The sequence below is a fragment of the Urocampus carinirostris genome, chromosome 19 (assembly GCF_059441175.1).
Source record: "Urocampus carinirostris isolate Australia breed hairy pipefish chromosome 19, RoL_Ucar_1.0, whole genome shotgun sequence".
NCBI lineage: Eukaryota > Metazoa > Chordata > Actinopteri > Syngnathiformes > Syngnathidae > Urocampus > Urocampus carinirostris.
Window position 1 is genome coordinate 4,410,501 of NC_142367.1, and position 19,931 is coordinate 4,430,431.

At 40.1% G+C, this 19,931-nt stretch overlaps 1 protein-coding gene across 1 annotated transcript in view; it reads left to right on the plus strand.

Annotated features, from left to right (window-relative positions):
- Positions 1-19,931, plus strand: part of adamts14 (ADAM metallopeptidase with thrombospondin type 1 motif, 14) — a 123,363-nt gene that overhangs the window by 38,173 nt on the left and 65,259 nt on the right. Inside the window, exon 4 of the mRNA XM_088323446.1 lies at positions 3,432-3,628. Coding sequence (XP_088179572.1) covers positions 3,432-3,628 — 197 coding nt within the window. The remainder of the gene's footprint in view (positions 1-3,431; positions 3,629-19,931) is intronic.

Consider the following 19,931-nt stretch of genomic DNA (forward strand, 5'->3'; position numbering starts at 1 on the left):
CCATCCCTAGTCCTCAGTGACAATATGAAATAGCCAAAATAATTTGCCGAGTAAAATTCAAACCATGTTGTCCGCCGATGGACGTGTTATGCCCTCTGGTAGGCGGCTCGAGGCAATTTCTTCCCCAGGGCCATACCAACGCTAAACAAGCATACAAAACTGAAAATATATGTATTTTGACTAATTTTTTGTTGCCGCTAATGGCATCGCACTACTTTTCATTGCACTTTTGTTATTATATCTTCGGCCAGTTTGTAAGCTCTACGTTGTAAATAATTTTGCATATTTATTATGACATTCTTTTAAAGTCAATATCAAATGTCTGCCCTGGAGTGCCAGGTCTAATCTCCTTGCATACAATGTTGCACCACGTTGATATCAATGGCAAGAACAAATACTTGTGATCAAGTTCCTTGTAAAAAGCCTCACAAATCAACCCTGCTGGCTTATAAAAACAACATAGGACCTTTGAAAGGTGATTATAGTAAACAAGCAGAATGACCTGGCGTTGCCGGCAGGCATTCTACTTGGACGAGGCTGTTATAGTTGTTACTGAGCCAAGCCGAAAATGCAGCTTCCTGAAGAAGAGCGGGAATTACCATCACTAATCGCTCATCGGAAAAGAATGTGGCGTAACTCAGGAGCCGAACAACCCCTTCTGGCTGGTACGCTTATCCATTTGCAGCCCAGTAACAGCTTGCAGAAGTATGACTTCCCATTCCACTGTGAAAGAAGCGCCGCCCGCAACGGATAGATGCGGGGAAAAAAAGACGCCCAGCTACACCAGCTTTTGCCGCCAATGAGCAACGCACTATATGCATGCAAGCTTGGTCCAATGGCCAATTGTAATGCACGAATAGCCAAATGTCCCAGGCACCCAAGACACAGATTCAGACCAGGACATCACATGACAGGGTTTATTAAAATAATTATACTAAGGGTAAGGCCTGCATGGCGAAACTAAAGTCTGAGCAAAGTACTCCGGGATCTGACGGGGCTGGTGTGGGGCTGGAGACAGCGGTCTTTCTGAAGGAGGAAGTCTAGGAGCAATAGGTTAGAAGGATTAGAAGGACATTCAGGCAAAATTAGGAGCTAAAGTCAAGGAAACAAATTTGACGAGTTAATCATTTGTTTCCAGCAGCTGTTGAAGGCTGCAGTCTTGTTTGCAGGCGGCTACAGCTGGGTTGATAGTGATCCTCCCGACCTGTGTTGACTAAGGTGGAAGGCTGGCCACGCAGTGAGGAGGAGGAACATTCTTGGCAGGGGCGGTGCTTATCGCCACATTTATCAATTTTATTGGTATTTGTTAGCGGCCCTGTGGCTGGGTGGTTAGCGCGCAGCCCCACGATGCAGAGGTTTAGATTTCAACTGCAGGCACCACAGCCTCCACTGTGTGGAGTTTGCATGTTCTCCCTGGGCACTCCGGATTCCTCCCACATTCCAAAAACATGCATGTCGGTTTGAATTGTGAGTTGAGTGAGTTGGCTGCCTCTATGTGCGTTCTGATGATGACTGGGATGATATTTATTGGGGGTGTCTTGACACAAAACCTAGTTAAAACTATTCCAGAGCCCTAACATACAACCGGTTAAGCCTATAAACCACGTACGAAAACACACACATGCTCGCAAGTCCGGATTCATAAGTAAATTGAGATTCAGATTAGATAGAAAGATTAGATATCTGTTGAGATCTTCCAAGTTGATTGAAAGTTAGCAGTGAAAAAGGGCGCAGTGAAGACTGAAGGACATTTAATTAGCTGAAAGGGATAAAAGTGGGAAGATTCTTCAAAAAAAAGATCGCGGGAGCAGTGACAAAGGGACATACACACACAAGCAAATAGCAAGCCAAGAAGACAAATTACTCAGTAAGTCAAAAGCTATTGATGACTTGCGTCGATTTAGCTGCTTTTGTGTCGTCCACAAAGCCGTAATAATTCCTCAAGTCGGATGTTCAGCTTAGCCTCCTCATGAAAATATGCACGGGAGTCAACTTGCTGCCATCAACCACAAGTTCATTTGACAAGAAGTGGAAGCATTTTTTTTTCTCTTTATTTTCATTTTTATTTCCTAAGCGAGTTCAGATGTGAAGTTCTGCTACTTTTTTAACACAGAAAAAAATCCGATTTACTGCAGGGGTTTCAATCCAGCAGGCTGCAGTTGGCGGATGGTAGTTTGTGTCGCCTGTTTTTGATAAAATAAACACACATTAACATTTTTCAAATCGGGGTTTAAAATCCTTGATAGTGCTTGAATGTGAAACTGTTGCCGCGTTCCTCGACAAGTCTGCCTAAAAATGACACCGACCCTGCTCCTTCCATAACTCCTTCCCTTCTGAAAAACGGCAGCTGGCTAAAGTTTGTATGGGCTTGTCCTATGGAGCGTCATCGCCCCGATTATGTATCAATTGTGGACATTTATAATGGGCCAATGAAAATTAAGGGAGTGTATTGCAGTGGTAAATTCAGATGGGGAGAACTTCCTGGATGTGGAGAGATTTGTAAATCGTATCAGTAATTTTTTTATTTTGTTTTTCAGTGGCGTCCTGGTCATTTTTTGGTCGATTTTCTTTTTTTAGGGGTTTTTGTCATTTTTTGGTCTTTTTTTTGGCAATTTTGTTTATTATTATTGTTTTTTACTACTTTTGAGAACTTTTAAGCTCCTTTTCATGCTCCTCAGTGCTTTTCATACTGTATCAGAACTTTTTCCACACTTTTCACTCGCTTTTGTACCTTTTAATACTTTTTTGTAATTATTTTTACTTTCAATTTTGTGTTTGTTTTTTTTGTCTTGTTTTTTTATTTTTTTATATTTCTTGCATCAAGGAGTAATTCAAAACAGTTTATCTTCACTGTTCCATTCATGTTTAGAAAGTTAAAAGTTGAATAACTGTTAATACAGAAAATTGAACTAGATAAAAACCATTTTTTTCTAGTCACCAACCATATGCGGTTTCTTAGATAGATAGATAGAGATAGATAGATAGATAGGTAGATAGATACTTTATTCATCCCCAAAGGGAAATTCACATTTGTTTTAGAATAGAATAGAATATATTATAATGTATAATAATGTATTATAATATATAATATAATGTACCTTCATTGTCATTGTCATTATTACAAAATGGGTTAACATATTGTGACAACGAAATTGGGCATGACACTCCAGTTTCCCACATTTTACCTCCCGTATTATCATTATTTATTTTTTTATTCTCGATTGATTTCCTTATCAATTTTGAATATGTTTTTTTGTATTATTTCATCTTATTTTGTGTTACAAAAAGAAAGATATTCGAGAACATTGGAATGTTGTAATCAGAGCTTCTTTTTTTTAACACCTGATGCAGCCCAGCCTCAGACTATTTCCAGTAACCCCCAGGTAAATTGAGTTTGACAGCCCTTATTTAACGTTTATTTCTTTTTACAGTGCCCGACTTTGGGGTCGCGGACCTTCCAGCTGCCGTGGATGTTTTGGTGCAGCAGGCATCGGAGCAGGAACGCAAACGTCGGCACGCCAAGAAGGACGACTACAACATTGAGGTTCTTCTCGCTGTGGACGACTCGGTGGTGCGGTTCCACGGAAAGGAGAATGTCCAGAACTACGTACTGACCCTCATGAACATCGTGAGTTGGGGCCATTTCGGGTTTCTCCAGTGTTAGGCGCGTCACTGAAAACAGTAATTAGTTAGAGTTACGTGTTACGTAATTTAAAAAGTAATTCCATAGGCCCCATATCACTGACACCCAAAGGCAGAGCTTTAATGTGAAAGCAGGGGCGATTTTAGGTTCAGAGCTTTGGTGGTCCTGAGCAGCCAGAGAGTTGAATGCAACTTGCATTCAGTTCAATGCAATGCTAAAATGAGGACTAATATCCGTTAATGATAACAAAGTCATAGTATTGGGTGGAAAATAGTGCCTCTGCCCACCAGAGGGCGCCTAATTGTTTTTTATTTGGAACAGGTGCGCCTCGTCCTCATAAGGACATTTTGGACAGCAATCAGGGTCAGGTGATTTTCATTTTCCTCTGACAAGACCACCCTTACCTTTTCCAGTGTCATCCTGATTTGTGAAGTTTGTTTTTTTGCTCCTGGTTCTGACAGTTTTATTGTTGCTCTTGACCATTTCTTTGTAACTTTGTTGATGATTCTGTTATTAAATGCCATATTTTTTGAGCACCTTGCCTTTTCCTGCGTTTAGGTCCTGCGTAAAATCACAACACAATCATCCAACCCTGAGTGCTCTCCAAAATGTCCTTATGGCTTATAGCGGACAGAGGCGGGCCAGACCATGACAAACTGTATAACATACTTCAACCGTAATACCCCAGAGTCTCCACAGACTCTGCCACTATTTCCCAAGTGACACTAGCTGAACGAAAGAGTGGGGTGGGGGCTAAGGGTGGTGCCACAAATAAAATGGACTGAAACATTTCAAGGCAGTTGAGTATTTCTGACACTGCGTTGGTCACATTTTTGTTTTGTTTTAGTTTTCAAACAAGTGTTTTTCATCATATTTAAGCATGTTTGGTCGTTCATTAAGGAAAAGAGTTAAAAAAATGTTTCAATTTTGGGGTGCTTTAGCACTGTAAAAGTAACCATCTCGTTGCAAATTACCGTGCAGCCCCCTAAAACTACTTAAAAATAGCCACATATTACAAGAAATAGGTTGGCTAGTTCCTTGCTAGTTCATTGCCTTTCTCTTTATGTTCTCTAAAGCAGAGTGAAAATACAGTACTGTACTAGTTAATGCAGTACACATTTTCCCTATAGGTTTCATTGTACCTATATAAGCCACGCCCCATCCCCACGCGCTGTCCACCATTCGCTACACACAACCAAATATGCACATATTAATGAACATGTTTTGATCAGAAGCTGGGTTCCTCAAAAAGAAAAAGATGACATTTAAAAACAAAACACAAGAACAAAGTAACAAACGAACAAACAGTTAAAAAAGACAAGAAAACTGTCCTAACTAGAAACAAAAAAGAAACCTTAGAAACCATGATGGAACTGCGAAAATGGTTATATGGATGAAGACCCGACACAGTATGTTTTTCAACCAGTCCTTATAAAGGGTCGGGGTAATCATAACCAGGTGTGAAGAGATTAAGCACAGGTGTGTCTTGCTCCACACCTGTTTTGCGCCACTCAAGGGATGGTGGCGTGCCAGGTCCTAACAGACCCACTGATTTCTGTATTTTATTTTAGAGTTTTGAGTACCGCTTAGATGTGAGTATTCATGGTAGGAAGAATATCATTATGGAGAAATTACACGCCCTCATACACTGTGCTTGAGATGGCGCCACCGTAACTGTACTGAGTTATATTTTGTAGGTAAAAAACATGCCCACCCACTGGTCATGTGGCGGAATGGGGAGTCAATACATTTTATTTGTGAAGGAGGAATTGTGAAAGTGCAGAAGATATACGATCCATGGCCTGCTTTTTAAAAGTAGCATAGAGACGCATCTTGTTGTAAGGACAGTTAAGTTAAAAAATGTTATCAATAGTGCGTTACAGTACCCGTTTCCAGGAAAAGTAATTGCGTCCCAAGAAGGCATTCCTCTGTAACACTTTACTCCAAACACTGGGTTCGTCAGATGTCAGCTGTTTTTTCACAATAGACCTTTGCTATTTTTTTCTTCTTCTCCGGACTGTTTATGGATTAGAATAGAGGTTAAAAAAAATCTTCAGCTCATTCATTATGGACTCTAGCAGCTCCTGCCACCATAATCTACTTATGCGTCGCAAATCTCTCAAGTCAGATTTTCACAAGGCACTGGTTTTACTCCGTAACAGTTACCGCCCGGAGCCCTCACGGTGGTCTGATAAGCTGCAATGGCCCAATTTAAGAGTCGACTGGCAGAGGTACCGCGGGGGAGAGTGAATACTTGATTTTTATCATGGAAACGTGCACAATATGTATTTATACGTCCACTGCCTTAACGAAAAAAAAAATCATTCTTGTAATTAAAGCTGCAAATATCCATCCATCCATTATCTGCACCGCTTATCCTCAGTAGGGTCACGGGGGTGCCGGAGCCCATCCCAGCTATCTTCGGGCAGTGGGCAGGAGACACCCTTAACTGGTTGCCAGCCAGTCGCAGGGCACACAGATACTGACAACCATTCACTCGCTCATTCACACCTAGAGACAATTTGAACCGACCAATTAACCTGACATGCAGGTTTTGGAAATATGGGAGGAAACCGGAGTGCGAGGAGGAAACCCACGCAAGCCCGGGAAGGACATGCAAACTCCACAAAGGGAGGCTGAGGTAGCTGAACATGAACCCTGAAGGGCTGTAACTACGACTGTTTTAATAGTCAAACGATCACAGACTATTGTAACTGTCGAATTATTGGATATTTGTTAATTTTTTCTTGATTTAGCATTAAATGAATTGAATTATGTGGAAATTTATAATAAGCACAAGAAAAAAACTGGTATGATGAAAACGTTATCCAGCATACTACAGATTCGTACAAAACTTGCATAAAAATGCCCTATTTAAAACCAATTAGGCACAATGCCTGGTCAGTCGAGACCACAAATCCATAAACAAACCGTTTTCATAAATAATCAATTAAAATCAATTAACCATTTTTTTTTTATCTTTGAAGAAGAAGAAGAAGAATTTACTTTTATTGTCATTCTTTGTAACCATGCACACAGAACGAAATGTCGATACACCTGACCCGTATAGTTACACTGTAGCGAGCCGATGCAACCGCAGCTAAACAGGGCGCAGCCATTTTAGTCATTAGGTGACCAAGCCCCCGAATTCCAACCTTTAATGCCGAGCGCCAAGCAGGGAGGCAATGAGTACCAATGTTGTAAGTCTTAGGTATGACTCGGCCGAGGCTTGAACCAGTGACCTCCCAGTCTTGGAGCGGGCGCCCTACCATCTAGGCAACCGAGCTGGTTGTAGACCAAGAACAGGCTCATTAGCAGCAGTAGAACAGTAAGCAAACCAAATGTGTCCTTTTTGTGAAGTCAACTGCAAAGTCTGTAAGAAAAGTACTTAACAATTCTCAACAGTTATAACAACTGATGTTTGTTCTTGGAACTGATTTTGTCAGGAACAGTCTCGCATAATGCTCACGCTCTTTTCTATGGCAATATATATGTATACAATATAAAATGCTTGTCATCAAAACCGTATAAGCTTCAATATTTATTATAGCTTACTGAGGCGAGTCAGACTCTGTTTGATTCCGTCTGTTTTCTTTAAATTTTCGTGCATCATCGTGCTACTGCCATGATGCGCAAGGTCTGCTCTGCAAACTTTAGTAGAATTTATCACTCTATACGTGCCAAACCTTAGTATGGGTACGCATACTGAATGTTGACATCATCATTTCTGTATACAACCGATCTAGACACAGTGCTAGAGCGACTCACAGGAGAGATTATATTCGTATAAGGATGCTTCACTATGTTGGACAAATGTGTTTTGTGACAATAGTCCACAATTATATTCATAGAAATAGAAATTGATTTTCTGTTATAGATTTTTTCGAAAATGTTGACTATTCGTCGTGGCCCTATTGGTCAGCTATTCAAAAGGAAATTTTCACACAAAAAGCATAAGCTACTGAGTTCGTTCACTCAATACAATCGTTATTATGTCGAGGTACGGTTTGTCACAGGGTTTGGACTCACTGTTGAAGAACAACAAGAGCTTTTGTAATTCCCAGAAAACTTGTATGCTTCATTCACTGGTAGAACAGGAATAAACATCAGATAGAAAAAGACTGGCCTTTTACGTCGGGCGGACAACTTACAAAACGTCTCCGCCCGGGTGGCCGACAACTTTTTCAGGAGAAAAATACATATATTTCAGTTTTTTATTTTTTTATTTATTTTTTTTAAATCAAATCAACGGTTGCTTTATTCCGATTTCGAAATCTTCGTTCGGTTTGGAATTTTCGGAATTTCTATTTCGGTTTGTTTGGTAATTTCCATACTCGGCAGCCAATCAGAAGCCTGCATCGAATAACTTCGTGCTTCCGGACTTTCCCGAGCATTATAAGGTCGAGAATTTGCATATCATTTTCCACAGTAAACGCACAGAAAACACAAGAAAAATGGAGAAGTGGTTAGTAATCAAGCCAAAACCTCAGCCCCAGAAGAAATATTCAAAAGAAGCTAACAAAATTAATGACGCTAAAAATGTAAACGTACATTAAAAGCTTCGTGGAAAGAGGAGTTCACGTGGCTTGTAGATGACACAACGCAAACATTGCATGAATGAAGATGAGTAAATACAGGTACATACTGATGGCAGATGAAAACAGCGATGTCATATGCATAGAATGAATGTTATAAGTAGATTTTTAATAAACTTAATTTTAAAGTGTTTTTCTGTTATATATTCTGATTATCAATTCCTAAAACTTTGCAACAACGTTTTTTTTTTTGCGATTAGTTGTCCAATTCTGTTTCAATGGGGCAGGCAACTTTCTGGCTGGGCAGGCAACTTTTCATAGTTTGCTGCCCTGGTGTCCAGTAACTTTTTGTCATGAGTTTTAGACACGGCTGTCTGTCTGTCTGTCTGTCTGTCTGTCTGTCTGTCTGTCTGTCTGTCTGTCTGTCTGTCTGTCTGTCTTTGTCTGTCTTTCCAGCCATAAAATAAACTGTTCATAAAAAAATAAAAAAAAACATTTAATTAGTAAAGGATTGGTATTTACCGATACTTTACTGCAGGAGTGTGAAAACTTTTCAGAAAGCAGGCCCTATTTGGTAAGATAAAATTGTGTGAGGGCCAACTATTCAGCCGGGCATTCCTTTAATAAATTCACCCTTCATGAAAGATTTGCAGTGCCTGGCGATCAGCGTCGCAACCTCGTAGCTCGCCTTTGTAGCATTTTCATTTGACTTGCAGGATCTGGTGAAAAAGTGCTGCTGTGCCATTAAAACAGCTTCCAGTTGCTTCAACTTTTCACAGTGTTGGTTTCCAGTTAGCTTTTTGTAGTTAGCATATTTCGTTTGGCTCTTGATACTATTTTCTTTGAAAACAGCCACAGTCCCTTGGCAGACGCAGTTGTTTCGCATTTCGCTAAAAAACTCCAATTTCCACTAGTCCTGGGAGCGGCAGCCCTTGAAGTAAACTTTCCTTCTCCTATATTACACTTGCGATGTTGGAAATGGATTGGGCAAGGTGGCCAAAGGGCTACTGCCATCATCTGGAGAAACGGTGATTTTTCTTTTTTTTTTACACATTTATTTTGTACTGCCGTCAACATTACTGCATGGTCGGACTCATATTATTGAATTTATCAGACTATGGACATGCCTGCTGTACGGTATCTCTTGACTCAACACGAGTGGGCTAATGGTTAGCAGTGTGAGCTAGCCATGTCACGCATGTCTTTAAAATGTAAACATGTAATCTTTTTATCATAAACAGAACATTTTATGCCTGAAAATGAATAAATATATATTTAATTATTAATATTATTATTATTATTGATACCTGCAGCCCACAGCTGTTTCTCTCATTTGCCGCAAGATTCCTGGCCCGAGTCCATGTGGCTTTTCAATTATGTCAGTGCGCGTGGGCCCCTGAGAACATAGCAGGAACTTGCAGTTGGATGGGTGGGGAGAAAAATGAAAACAGATCTCAAACTTCAGCATTTTCTAGCCCACCATTCATTTGTTCTTAATGTTAAGGACAACTTGAAAATCACTTTGCCTAACCGAGAAACATTATTTTGACCGACATTCAATTTTCATGAAAAACAGCTGTGGCATTGTAAATGAAATATTTTTCAAACTTTCTCATAAAAACAGATGAATAAAGATAGAGTTTTTCTTGAGAGCAACATCATATGTTTTAAGACAAAATTCAGCAAAACCGACAAACATGCAATCCAAGAAAAAATAATGCCAGAGCCTGTGTCACATATCAATATAAGTATAGCACTTAGAATTTGACTGCCTCTCGCTGTTAACAAAATTCTCATGAAAAAATGTCACAAAATACTGCAAATGAGGATACCGACCTATTTACATTCAGTGCAGACGGCGCTGGGCTAAGGAGAACTCGTGAGCGCTGTTCTGTATAGCTCAGCCCAATACAACCGGTCACCCACTTCCTCATAAAAACAGATGAATATAGATAGAGTTTTTCTTGAGAGCCACATCATATATTTTAAGACAAAATTCAACAAAACCGACACACATGCAATCCAGGAAAAAATAATGCCAGAGCCTGTGTCACATATCAATATAAATATAGGACTTAGAATTTGACTGCCTCTCGCTGTTAACAAAATTCTCATGAAAAAATGTCACAAAATACTGCAAACGAGAATACCGACCTATTTACATTCAGTGCAGACGGCGCTGGGCTAAGGAGAACTCGTGAGCGCTGTTCTGTATAGCTCAGCCCAATACAACCCGTCACCCAATCAAATTGCTCTACGTGCTTTGCTAGACCTTCTGGGTAAAATATTTGTTTTTTGTTCAAGTTGGTTTTGTGAGTTTTCATCATAAAGTATCTCAAGAGTGAACCTTAACTATTTAATGTGCTTTAATATAAAGGATTTACCGCTAAAATGGTGTCTGCCGGTCTGACAATCTTACTGTAAACTGTGGTTAAAATTGTGTCCTATATATACTGGACTGAACCATTTTATAACCAGTGATGTCTCTAAACCCTGTTCATGACAACCAGCTCAGCAAAAAGGATGTAACAATTCTTGCACAAGTCTTTTTTTATTTCCGAGCCATATGTATTCATAAAAAGAGCCATCTATGGTTTGTGAGCCATATGTTTCTGACCCCTGTGTTAACCCATTGTATATTAGTATATTAGTCTCTGCTGTGCTCTGTGTCCAAAAAAACCCACCAATCTACTTATCATGAGTCTAAATGATCTACTTTTAATCTAATTTAACTTGTTCTTCTGGTAAAAGAAAACAATTTATACTAACAACAAGCGCACTTTCTCATCCAGCAAATTATTTTGCTTGCTTTTACTTGTACCTTTAGCATTTTTTTTCCAATCAGGATTAAAAATGTTTTTGTTATAAATGGTCATCTACCATCTGCTAGTGATATTTGCGATTTACTCGAAATCTACAAATCATATATCTTGATGAATACACATGCAACATCAACAATTGCATATGTGAATCGCTGATATATTTGTGGTATGCGCAAAAAACATGATTCACACCAGATTTTTTGATTTAATGGTCTTTCTATCTACCCTGGTCATATCCCTCAAGAGGGATGACTGACAGCAAGACAAACACATTACACAAAAAAAAAATAAATAATAATATATGAAAAAGTAGCAAAAAACACAAAAACATTGAGCATGGCCAACCCAAATGCCCAAACACCCAAACAAGTTAAGCACCTCGGCACCCAAATTGGTCATGCTATTGTCCCTCCAGATGATTTAATAGTACTGGAGAAATTAGACAATTGGCTTTGAATGTTCTCAAACAGTGCTTGAATCAGGTGATGAAAAAGGTGTACACACCCTGAAGACATTTTCCAATCCATTGAGTGCCTAGTCCAACTAGTCCATGGTGCTCGTCATCTTTCTATAAAGGCAGATATGGGTGTTTTTTATTGGGTGCAACCAGTGTCTGAAATAACGTCTGCCCAGACGCCCGGGGCATGCATTTTTTACGTCGGGCGTTCAACTTACACAACGTCTCTTATTTTTTCAAAGCAAACGTTTGCTTTATTCCGATTTCAAAATCTTCGTTCGGTTTGGAAATTTCGGAATTTCGGTTCGTTTGACAATTTGCATACTCGCCAGCCAGACCGAAGCCTGCATCGAATAACTGCTTCCGGACTTTCCCGAGCGTTATATGGTCGTGCATTTGCATATCATTTTCCAAAGTAGATGCACAGAGAACACAAAAAAATGGATGGGTGGGTAGGAACCAAGCCAAAACATAACAAAATTTATGACGCTACAAAACGTAAACAGACATTAAAAGCATCGTGGAAAGAGGATTTCACATGGCTTGTAGCAGACGACGCAACGCAAACATTGCATGAATGAAAATGAGTAAATACAGGTACATACTCATGGCAGATGGAAAACAGCGATGTCATATACATGGAATGAATGTTATAAGTAGATTTATAATATTTAATGTAATAATATTTAACAACTTTTCAGAGTCGTCTGCCCTGGTGTCCGGTTACTTTTTGTCATCAGTTTCAGACACTGGTGCGACGACTGCATGCAGATGTTAATGCCCGTCGAAAAGCCCGTCCAGTTGTTCGTCGATAAACGCTCCTGGCCTCAGGGTTTGACCGACAATCGCTGAGCCGTGTCCGATGCACGTGAAAAGTAATTTTCCATCTGGGTCCCTCTAAATAGAAACGTCTCTTTTAACGCTTGCGTCGCTTTGCCATATAAGCTGGGTGAGCGGAGGAACACAGCAATGATTTCTCAATCTTCTGATTGAGTGGAAGGCGAATGATGGAATGAAATTGATGTAACGCTCAGCAGCAAATTTCGTACTTTTTAGTCAAGCTGAAACGTTTTACAAACAGGCATGAAAATCTTTCACCTTTATTCACAATTTTGTAGTCAAAAAGAGTAACCTTCATGCAGTGTTGGGCACGTTACTTTAAAAAAGTAATTAGCTATATCTACTCACTTCTTCCAAAATGTAATCAGTATAATCAAAGTAGAAATAGTAAACACGGAAAGTAACTATTTCCATTACTTTAAATAGAAGTAAAATAAGTCCAAAAAATGTAAATGTTCTGAGCAGTATTCTAGTCAGTTGAATAGAGTAGAACAGACAGGTAGTTGCAACTGATTTATCTTAGAGTTGAAGTGCAACAAAAAAAACTGTCAACAATATGATAAAATAACTATCAGTAGTAAACAATATAAAGTGATTTTAAGATATTTAAAATTTTTGAAAAATAGGAAACCAACAGGCAGCACGCGGCGCAGTGGTTAGCGCGTGTGCAGCACACTTCTGAGGTCATGAAATCGAGCCTCCTGTGTGGATATTGCATGTTCTCTCCGTGCTTGCGTGGGTTTCCTCCGGGCACTCCGGTTTCCTCCCACATTCCACAAACATGCATGTTAGGTTGATTGGCCGGTTCAAATTGTCCCTAGGTGTGAATGAGCCCACTGCCCGAAGATAGCTGGGATGGGCTCCAGGACCCCCAGAGCCCTACTGAGGATAAGCGATGCAGATAATGGATGGACGGATGGATGGAAGGAAACCAACATCATTGTGACCTGGGAATGGTTCTTAAGGAAGTCAATTTTAATTGTTTGGATTTAACTAACAATCTACTATGACAGAGCTTGAAAAGTGATACATATTAATGCAAGATTGCTGAGGGTCTGATCCAAAATGTAGAAAGTAATTTATTTAATGAGTACATTATTTGCTCATTGAATAATACAAAATCACTTATAAGCAAGTGGAAATAATATACTTTGGCGAAATGACACTACTTTTTCGTACTAATCTGGACACGAACGTTCAAAAGATAAAGCGTCATTTCGCCAAAGTAAATATTTTCTTCTTGCTCATTTTGGAGACACTGGTGCTACGACTGCATGGAAATGTTAATGTACTGTCTGTTATCCCGAACTATGTTAATTAGTCAAAGAGGTTACAAGTGTTTGAAGCAAAGTTTTGGTAGTTTTCATGGAGAATGCCTTGGCGACTAGATGTACCTCTATTTGGGATGTAAAGGTTTCTTTAACAAATGCCAGTGTCTGAAACTCATGACAAAAAGTTACCGTACAGCAGGGCAGACAACTCTGAAAAAAAACTTTGTTGCAAAGTATTAAGGATTGATAATCAGAATATATAACAGAACAACACTTTAAAATTAAGTGTAGTATAAATCTACTCATAACATTCATTGCATGTATATGACATTGCTGTTTTCCATCTGACATCAGATCTACCTGTATTTACTCACCTTCATTCATGCAATATTTGCGTTGCATCGTCTACTACAAGCTACCAGAACTCCTCTTTCCTCGATGCTTTTAATGTACGTTTAAGTTTTGTGGAGTCATAAATTTTGTTAGTTTCTTTTGAATCTTTCTTCTGGGGCTGAGGTTTTTGCTTGATTCCTGGTAAGGACATGTCAGAGTGTGCAGTTTCCTCATGCGTGAGAAGATAAGCAGGACATTGTGGTTCAGCTTTTAAGCATATTTATTCATCAACAGCAAGCAAACAACAACATGGCTCCATGTAATACAACATGGCGATCAACAATTAGCAAAACGAAAAATGGTGCGTGCGTAATGACGTCACACAATGGAAAACGTCTTAAAGCAATACCACGAGTAAAATTGCTATTAAATTGACTAATCTTAACAATTCCTAATCACTTCTCCATTTTTATTGTTTTGTCTGTGCGTCTACTTTGGAAAATGATATGCAAAAGTGCGACCTTATAACGCTCGGGAACGTCCGGAAGCACGAAGTTATTCGATGCAGGCTTCTGATTGGCTCCCGAGTATGCAAACTGCCAAACGAACCGAAATTCAGAAATTTCCAAAACGAATCAAGATTTCAGAATAAAACGTTTACTTGTTAAAAAAAAAAAAGACTTTTTTTTTTCTTGAAAAAGTTGTTGGCCACCCGGGCAGAGACGTTTTGTAAGTTTTACGTCAGACGTAAAAGATGCACGCCCCGGGCATCCGGGCAGACGTCATTTCAAACACTGCAAATTTGTTTGTATGCTGTTAGGATTGGATTTTTACCCCAGTCATGTCAATATCTCGTATCATTGACAACTCATGAGTTGATTCTATAGACCTGTATTGGCCTGTGTAAAGTGTGATGGAACATCCCTGATTGTAAGAAATAATGCTGTCGATTGGCCCCCCTGTTATAACTAAACAAACATTAACTAGTAGCTTTTGAAACCATGGGTCAAAATACATACATAACCCCCAAGTTCAGGGGTAAGCTACAGAGGCTCTAGATCCGCGTGTGGCTTTTTGGCACTCCTCAAAAGATGTTTGATAATGGAAAGTGGTCTGGTGATAGGAGTGGAAACATGACACAAACATTCTTAACGTTTTCCATGGTTCATGGATCCCTTAACTGCCAAGGTTGTCGAGGACACTGCTTTCCGTGGGGTGTCTTGGGCAAACAAAGCCTGGTGGCACCCAACCCTCTTGAGTTTGTTTTGTGTTTAAACAATAACGCGCAAACAATAATCACTGATCGGCACAGCGGCTGGGTGGTTAGTTCGCAGCCCCACGGTGAGCATATCCAAGGTTCTATTCCAGCTACTGCAGCCTGCATTTTCTCCTCGTGCGTCTGTTTCCTCCAGGCACTCTGGTTTCCTCCCACATTCAAAAAACATGGATTTCATGTTGTTTGGCCGGTCCAAATTGTCCCTATGTGTGAATGAGCGAGTGAGTTGTTGTTGTTGGTCTTTGTGTGCCCTGTGATTGGCTGGAAACCAGTTCCAGGTGTCCCCTGCCCACTGCCCGAAGATAGCTGGGATGGGCTCCAGCATGCACACGACCCAACTGAGGATGCGCAGTGCAGAAAACGAAGGTATGGATAGAGATCACTTATCAGCCAGGTGAAATAATTTACTTTGGTGAAATGACACTACTTTTTCTTACTAATCCGAACACGAACGTTCAGAAGATAAAGCGCCATTTAGCCAAAGTAAATATGTTCTACTTGCTCAAAAGGTATATCTAATTTATAAAAGAATTGAACAAAAATGGCACCAAAATGAAAATCATTCCGTAGATTTCAAACTGCAGAATAGTACATTATTCAATCAAAAGCAGAAAGCGGAGGCAATAATGCAATACGGAAGTGGCAGATTTTTTACCGTTTACCGTTACAATGACATTAACACAGAAGATGAAAATTTCCTTTAAAAGTGACCTGTATGTTTCTGGTGTTGGATCGTATCAAATACATTTTCCCCAAAAATGCGACTTATACTCCGAGTGCTAATTATACATGTTTTTTCCTTCTTAATAATGCATTTTTTGGCTGGTGCTACTTATAGTCTAGAAAAGGGGTTGGCAACCTATGACACGCGTGCCAGCAGTGGCCCGCGAGGAGTTAACCAGTGGCACGCGATCGCACGGGGAAATAATAATAATTTTTTTTTCAAAGCCGTTCACCTGAAATTTACACATTTTCAGTTGGGCGCCATGATGTTTAGAGGCTTTACGGCCGCGCCACTCCTCTGCTCCGTTTGTGAGTGTGTGTCTGCGCGGCGCCGAGGAGAGGAGGAGAGATCCGTGTTTAAACCCAGCCAACGAAACAGAGGCTCGCGATAAATGAATGAATCATGACGACTCCTCCAGGGAAAAAATGTCGTTCTTTTGAGCCACCGTGGGCAAATGACTGGGGCTTTGTGCAAAAAATGACCGTGCTGTTTGTGCATTATGCCTCAAGAGCGTTGTACCTCTCACATCAAGTGTTAAACGTCAATGCGTAACGAATCATGAACATGAATTCAAGGACGAGTCTGACAAGGCGGAGACATTAAAAAGCGCTGTGTCCAGGTACGGCAAACAAACACAGACCCTGAAAACTATTGTCACTGCTAAAAACCCCGTTGCTCACTGCATACCAAAGCACGGAAAATCTTTTACTTATTGCGAATATATTAGATAAGCGTTCTTTTCGAGCTCGGAGGTTTTACTTGGTGGCCTGCCTAACAAATACAAGAATAAAACACATTCCCATGTCAGCCAGAAGTGTTGAACGTCAAGAGGAGGGGCTGGCAGAAAGTGTGTTTCAATTTCATATTTTCTATGGTGAATAGTATGGTAGCTGTCCATATCACTTGTTTTTTTTTATTGTAGTTCATTGTTGATGAAGAATGGTTGATTCTTGTGGTCAAAAGTTTAAGTCATGGATGTCTACAGGCCTTTCCACGCGTTGCTCACATTCATTCTTTAGTTTATTGATGAACCAGAATAGTGCTAGATAAATAGGTCAGTTATACGATTTCAATGTTTATTTGTGTATTTGGACTAGTGTAAAATGACAGCTCAGTTGGATATAAAAAATGTTGTGCGAGTCATTAATCTTGGTGTGGAAAGCTGATTTACAAGGAAATTTGAAAGTGGCACTCCACACCAAAAATTTGCTGACCCCTGGTCTAGAATATATGGGAATGCTCTGAGTTACGTTAAGGAACTCAACAAAGTCCCAAAGTCAGCCCCCAGTTTAGCTCGTTAGCTTTGCAGGGTAATGTGGTGAGAGCGACCTTTTGTTGAAAATAAAACTCGTTAAGGTCACAACGGGAGGCAGAGACCCTGGCAGTGCGTGTCGCGCATACCCCTGTGTCATAATGCTTGCAGCACCCGACACCTTTCTGGGTCAGGCAAGCCTTCCGTTAGCCCGCCTTTTAAAGTAATCTCAAATTCTTAAACATGCAAAACGTGAGCAAATATGATTTTTGCATGAAATGTATTTCATCAGTACATTACAATTATTTTCTTCGATAATGCATTTTGAAAACAGCATGTATTGTCTGTCATCCCGACCTGTGTTAATTAGTCAAAGGGGTTACAAATGTTTTAAGAAAAGTTTTGGTAGTTTTTCTGGAGAATACCTAGGCGTTCTGTTGCAGTAACGGAGTGCTGCCAACAGGCACAGGCTCGGTGGAAAAACGAGGCTTGCTGACCAAAAACATGCAATGAGCAGCCAGGCTAATTGGGAAACGTCATTGAAAATCAGCGACGGCAACAAACGTGAACCCAGCCAAAAGTAAACACGGCTGGTCAGCTGGCCAAACAACACTGTTTCAGCCCTCCCTTGCAGCACGCTTGCCTAGGTCGCAAGCAATGCTGGCTCTAAACTGCGCTCGGGCACAAGTAAATCTATCCAGCGCATAAAAACAGGCCTCGAATTTGCGAATTCAGTAGCAAATTCATCAAAATTACAGTGCATGCAGGTTAAAACTACACAGGTTCCCTTGGCAGTGTGTTTTAAATGCTTCATTTTGAAGTAAATGTCGAAGGTGCCCGAAGTTAAGTCAAGTCAGTAGGGTTTTTTTGACAGTGGGCTCTTTCGGCTCGGCTCACTAGGAAGGGCCAGCTCTTTTGGCTCCAAAACAGCACTTCAGATTGTTTTGGTTGCTTTATTCCATAAATTAATAATTTATGCACAAAATGACTTCAAAAGGGGGAAGTAAGGAAAAAATAAAGAAATACCCGAATGAAAAAGAAGTGAAAAGCTAAGAAAAAAGAACAAAAGTAGGAAAAAAGAAAAAAGAGAGAAGAGAAAAGTATGAAAGAAAGGAAAAGGCAAGAAAAGAAGTAAAAATCTCAGAAAAAATTATATAAAAGAAAACGAGAAAATGGAGAACAAAAGAGAAAAAGCAATAATTTTGTTTAAAAAGCTATGAAAAAATAAGCAAAATGAGAAAAAAAATAAAAGAAAGGGGAAAAATTTTAAAAGAACAAAACCAGGGAAAGAAGAAGAAAAAGTCAAGAAAAAAAGAGAGAGAATACAGTTTTTTGGGGGGTCTGATTGATCAGTATTGTGTTCTATTCGAATAATTTCCAAATACAGTATATCAAGTCAATCTTGATGCCAACATTGAACTTCCACTAAAAAGTGTGATCAAATACAGTTCTGTATTGTACAGCCGACTAAAATATCCCCCAAAATGTTAGTATTATGTTACTTTTTAAGGAATGGAAATTTCATGTAAGTCTTTAAAATAACTGTCATTTGTGGGCTGTACGACCTTTCCAATAGTACTAGTCAAAAGTAATAGTAATAGTGTACCTTGATTCTGGTTTTAGACATGTTTGATAATACTTGTTTGCTCGTCGTTATTTGGAGTGACGCGCACAGACTTTTTGTGAACGCTCAGACCCGTGGAAGATTACAGGGAACATTGGTCGCAAAGGTGTTCTGTCCATTTGACAATATTGACAGTTTGGTCCCAAAGCGGGAAGCTGTGAGCTTCCTAAAACGTGGTGCCAAGTTTGCTTCCTGGTGGACTCCCAAAGGCGAACTATGGATCAACCACAGATCTACGTGACAGAGGGACCATAGCTAGCCCATTTGGGATATTGTGGTGTAAAAGCTTTTGGATTTGTTTCTGGATTGTGCATCTTCCTGCCCCATGTCAGCTGCAGGTTTGTTCGTTGAGCCTGTTTCCAGAATGAGTACAAAATTGTTTACAACGGCTCGGTCTTTAGCTCGCGTGTAACCGGCATTCTATTAAAGCTGGTGGATAAATCTGCAGCCAAGCGCTTCTTAGTAACATCTTCGGTTAGCTGTATGTGGTCTATTTATGATGAGCTCAAGCTTTCCGTGAGAAAGCGGCTAAGGCATGATACATGATTACAAACAAACAAAAGAACAGACAACACTGTGTGTGGCTAACGGGAAATAACCAGGAACAATTATCGAAAGGCAGCTGACGCAAGGCTGGCCGACTATAAAATATACAGTGAGCAGCTAGGCTAACCGGGAACCAACAATGAAAATCGACAAAGGCTGAGACGGCAAATGCGAAGCCGGCCGGAAATAAAGGAACACGTCAAAACTGACGTTAACGCCAGGCTAGCCGATCAAAAAACATGCAGTGAGCATTCAGGGTAACCGGGTAACAACAACAAAAAGCAGCGACTGCTACACCGAGAAACATGAAGCTGACTTGGAATAAACCAAGTTACATGGCGAAACCGGCACTGACAGCTAGCTAGGCTAGGCTAGGCTAGCTGGCAAAACATCACAAGGTGGGTAGCCAACAAGCGCCAACCGTGGGGCGAACCAAACCCAAAAACCCACTGCATCCTCGATGCGGCAAACACAGGCAAAAAGCTACCATCGCCAACCTCCAAGCAAAAATGAGCGGTATACAATCGCTGTTCACAACAATCAATTTTTGTTTCGGAGCTAACTTAACATGTTGTGTTAATGGGATTCGCTATTTTGAAATTGTTGCG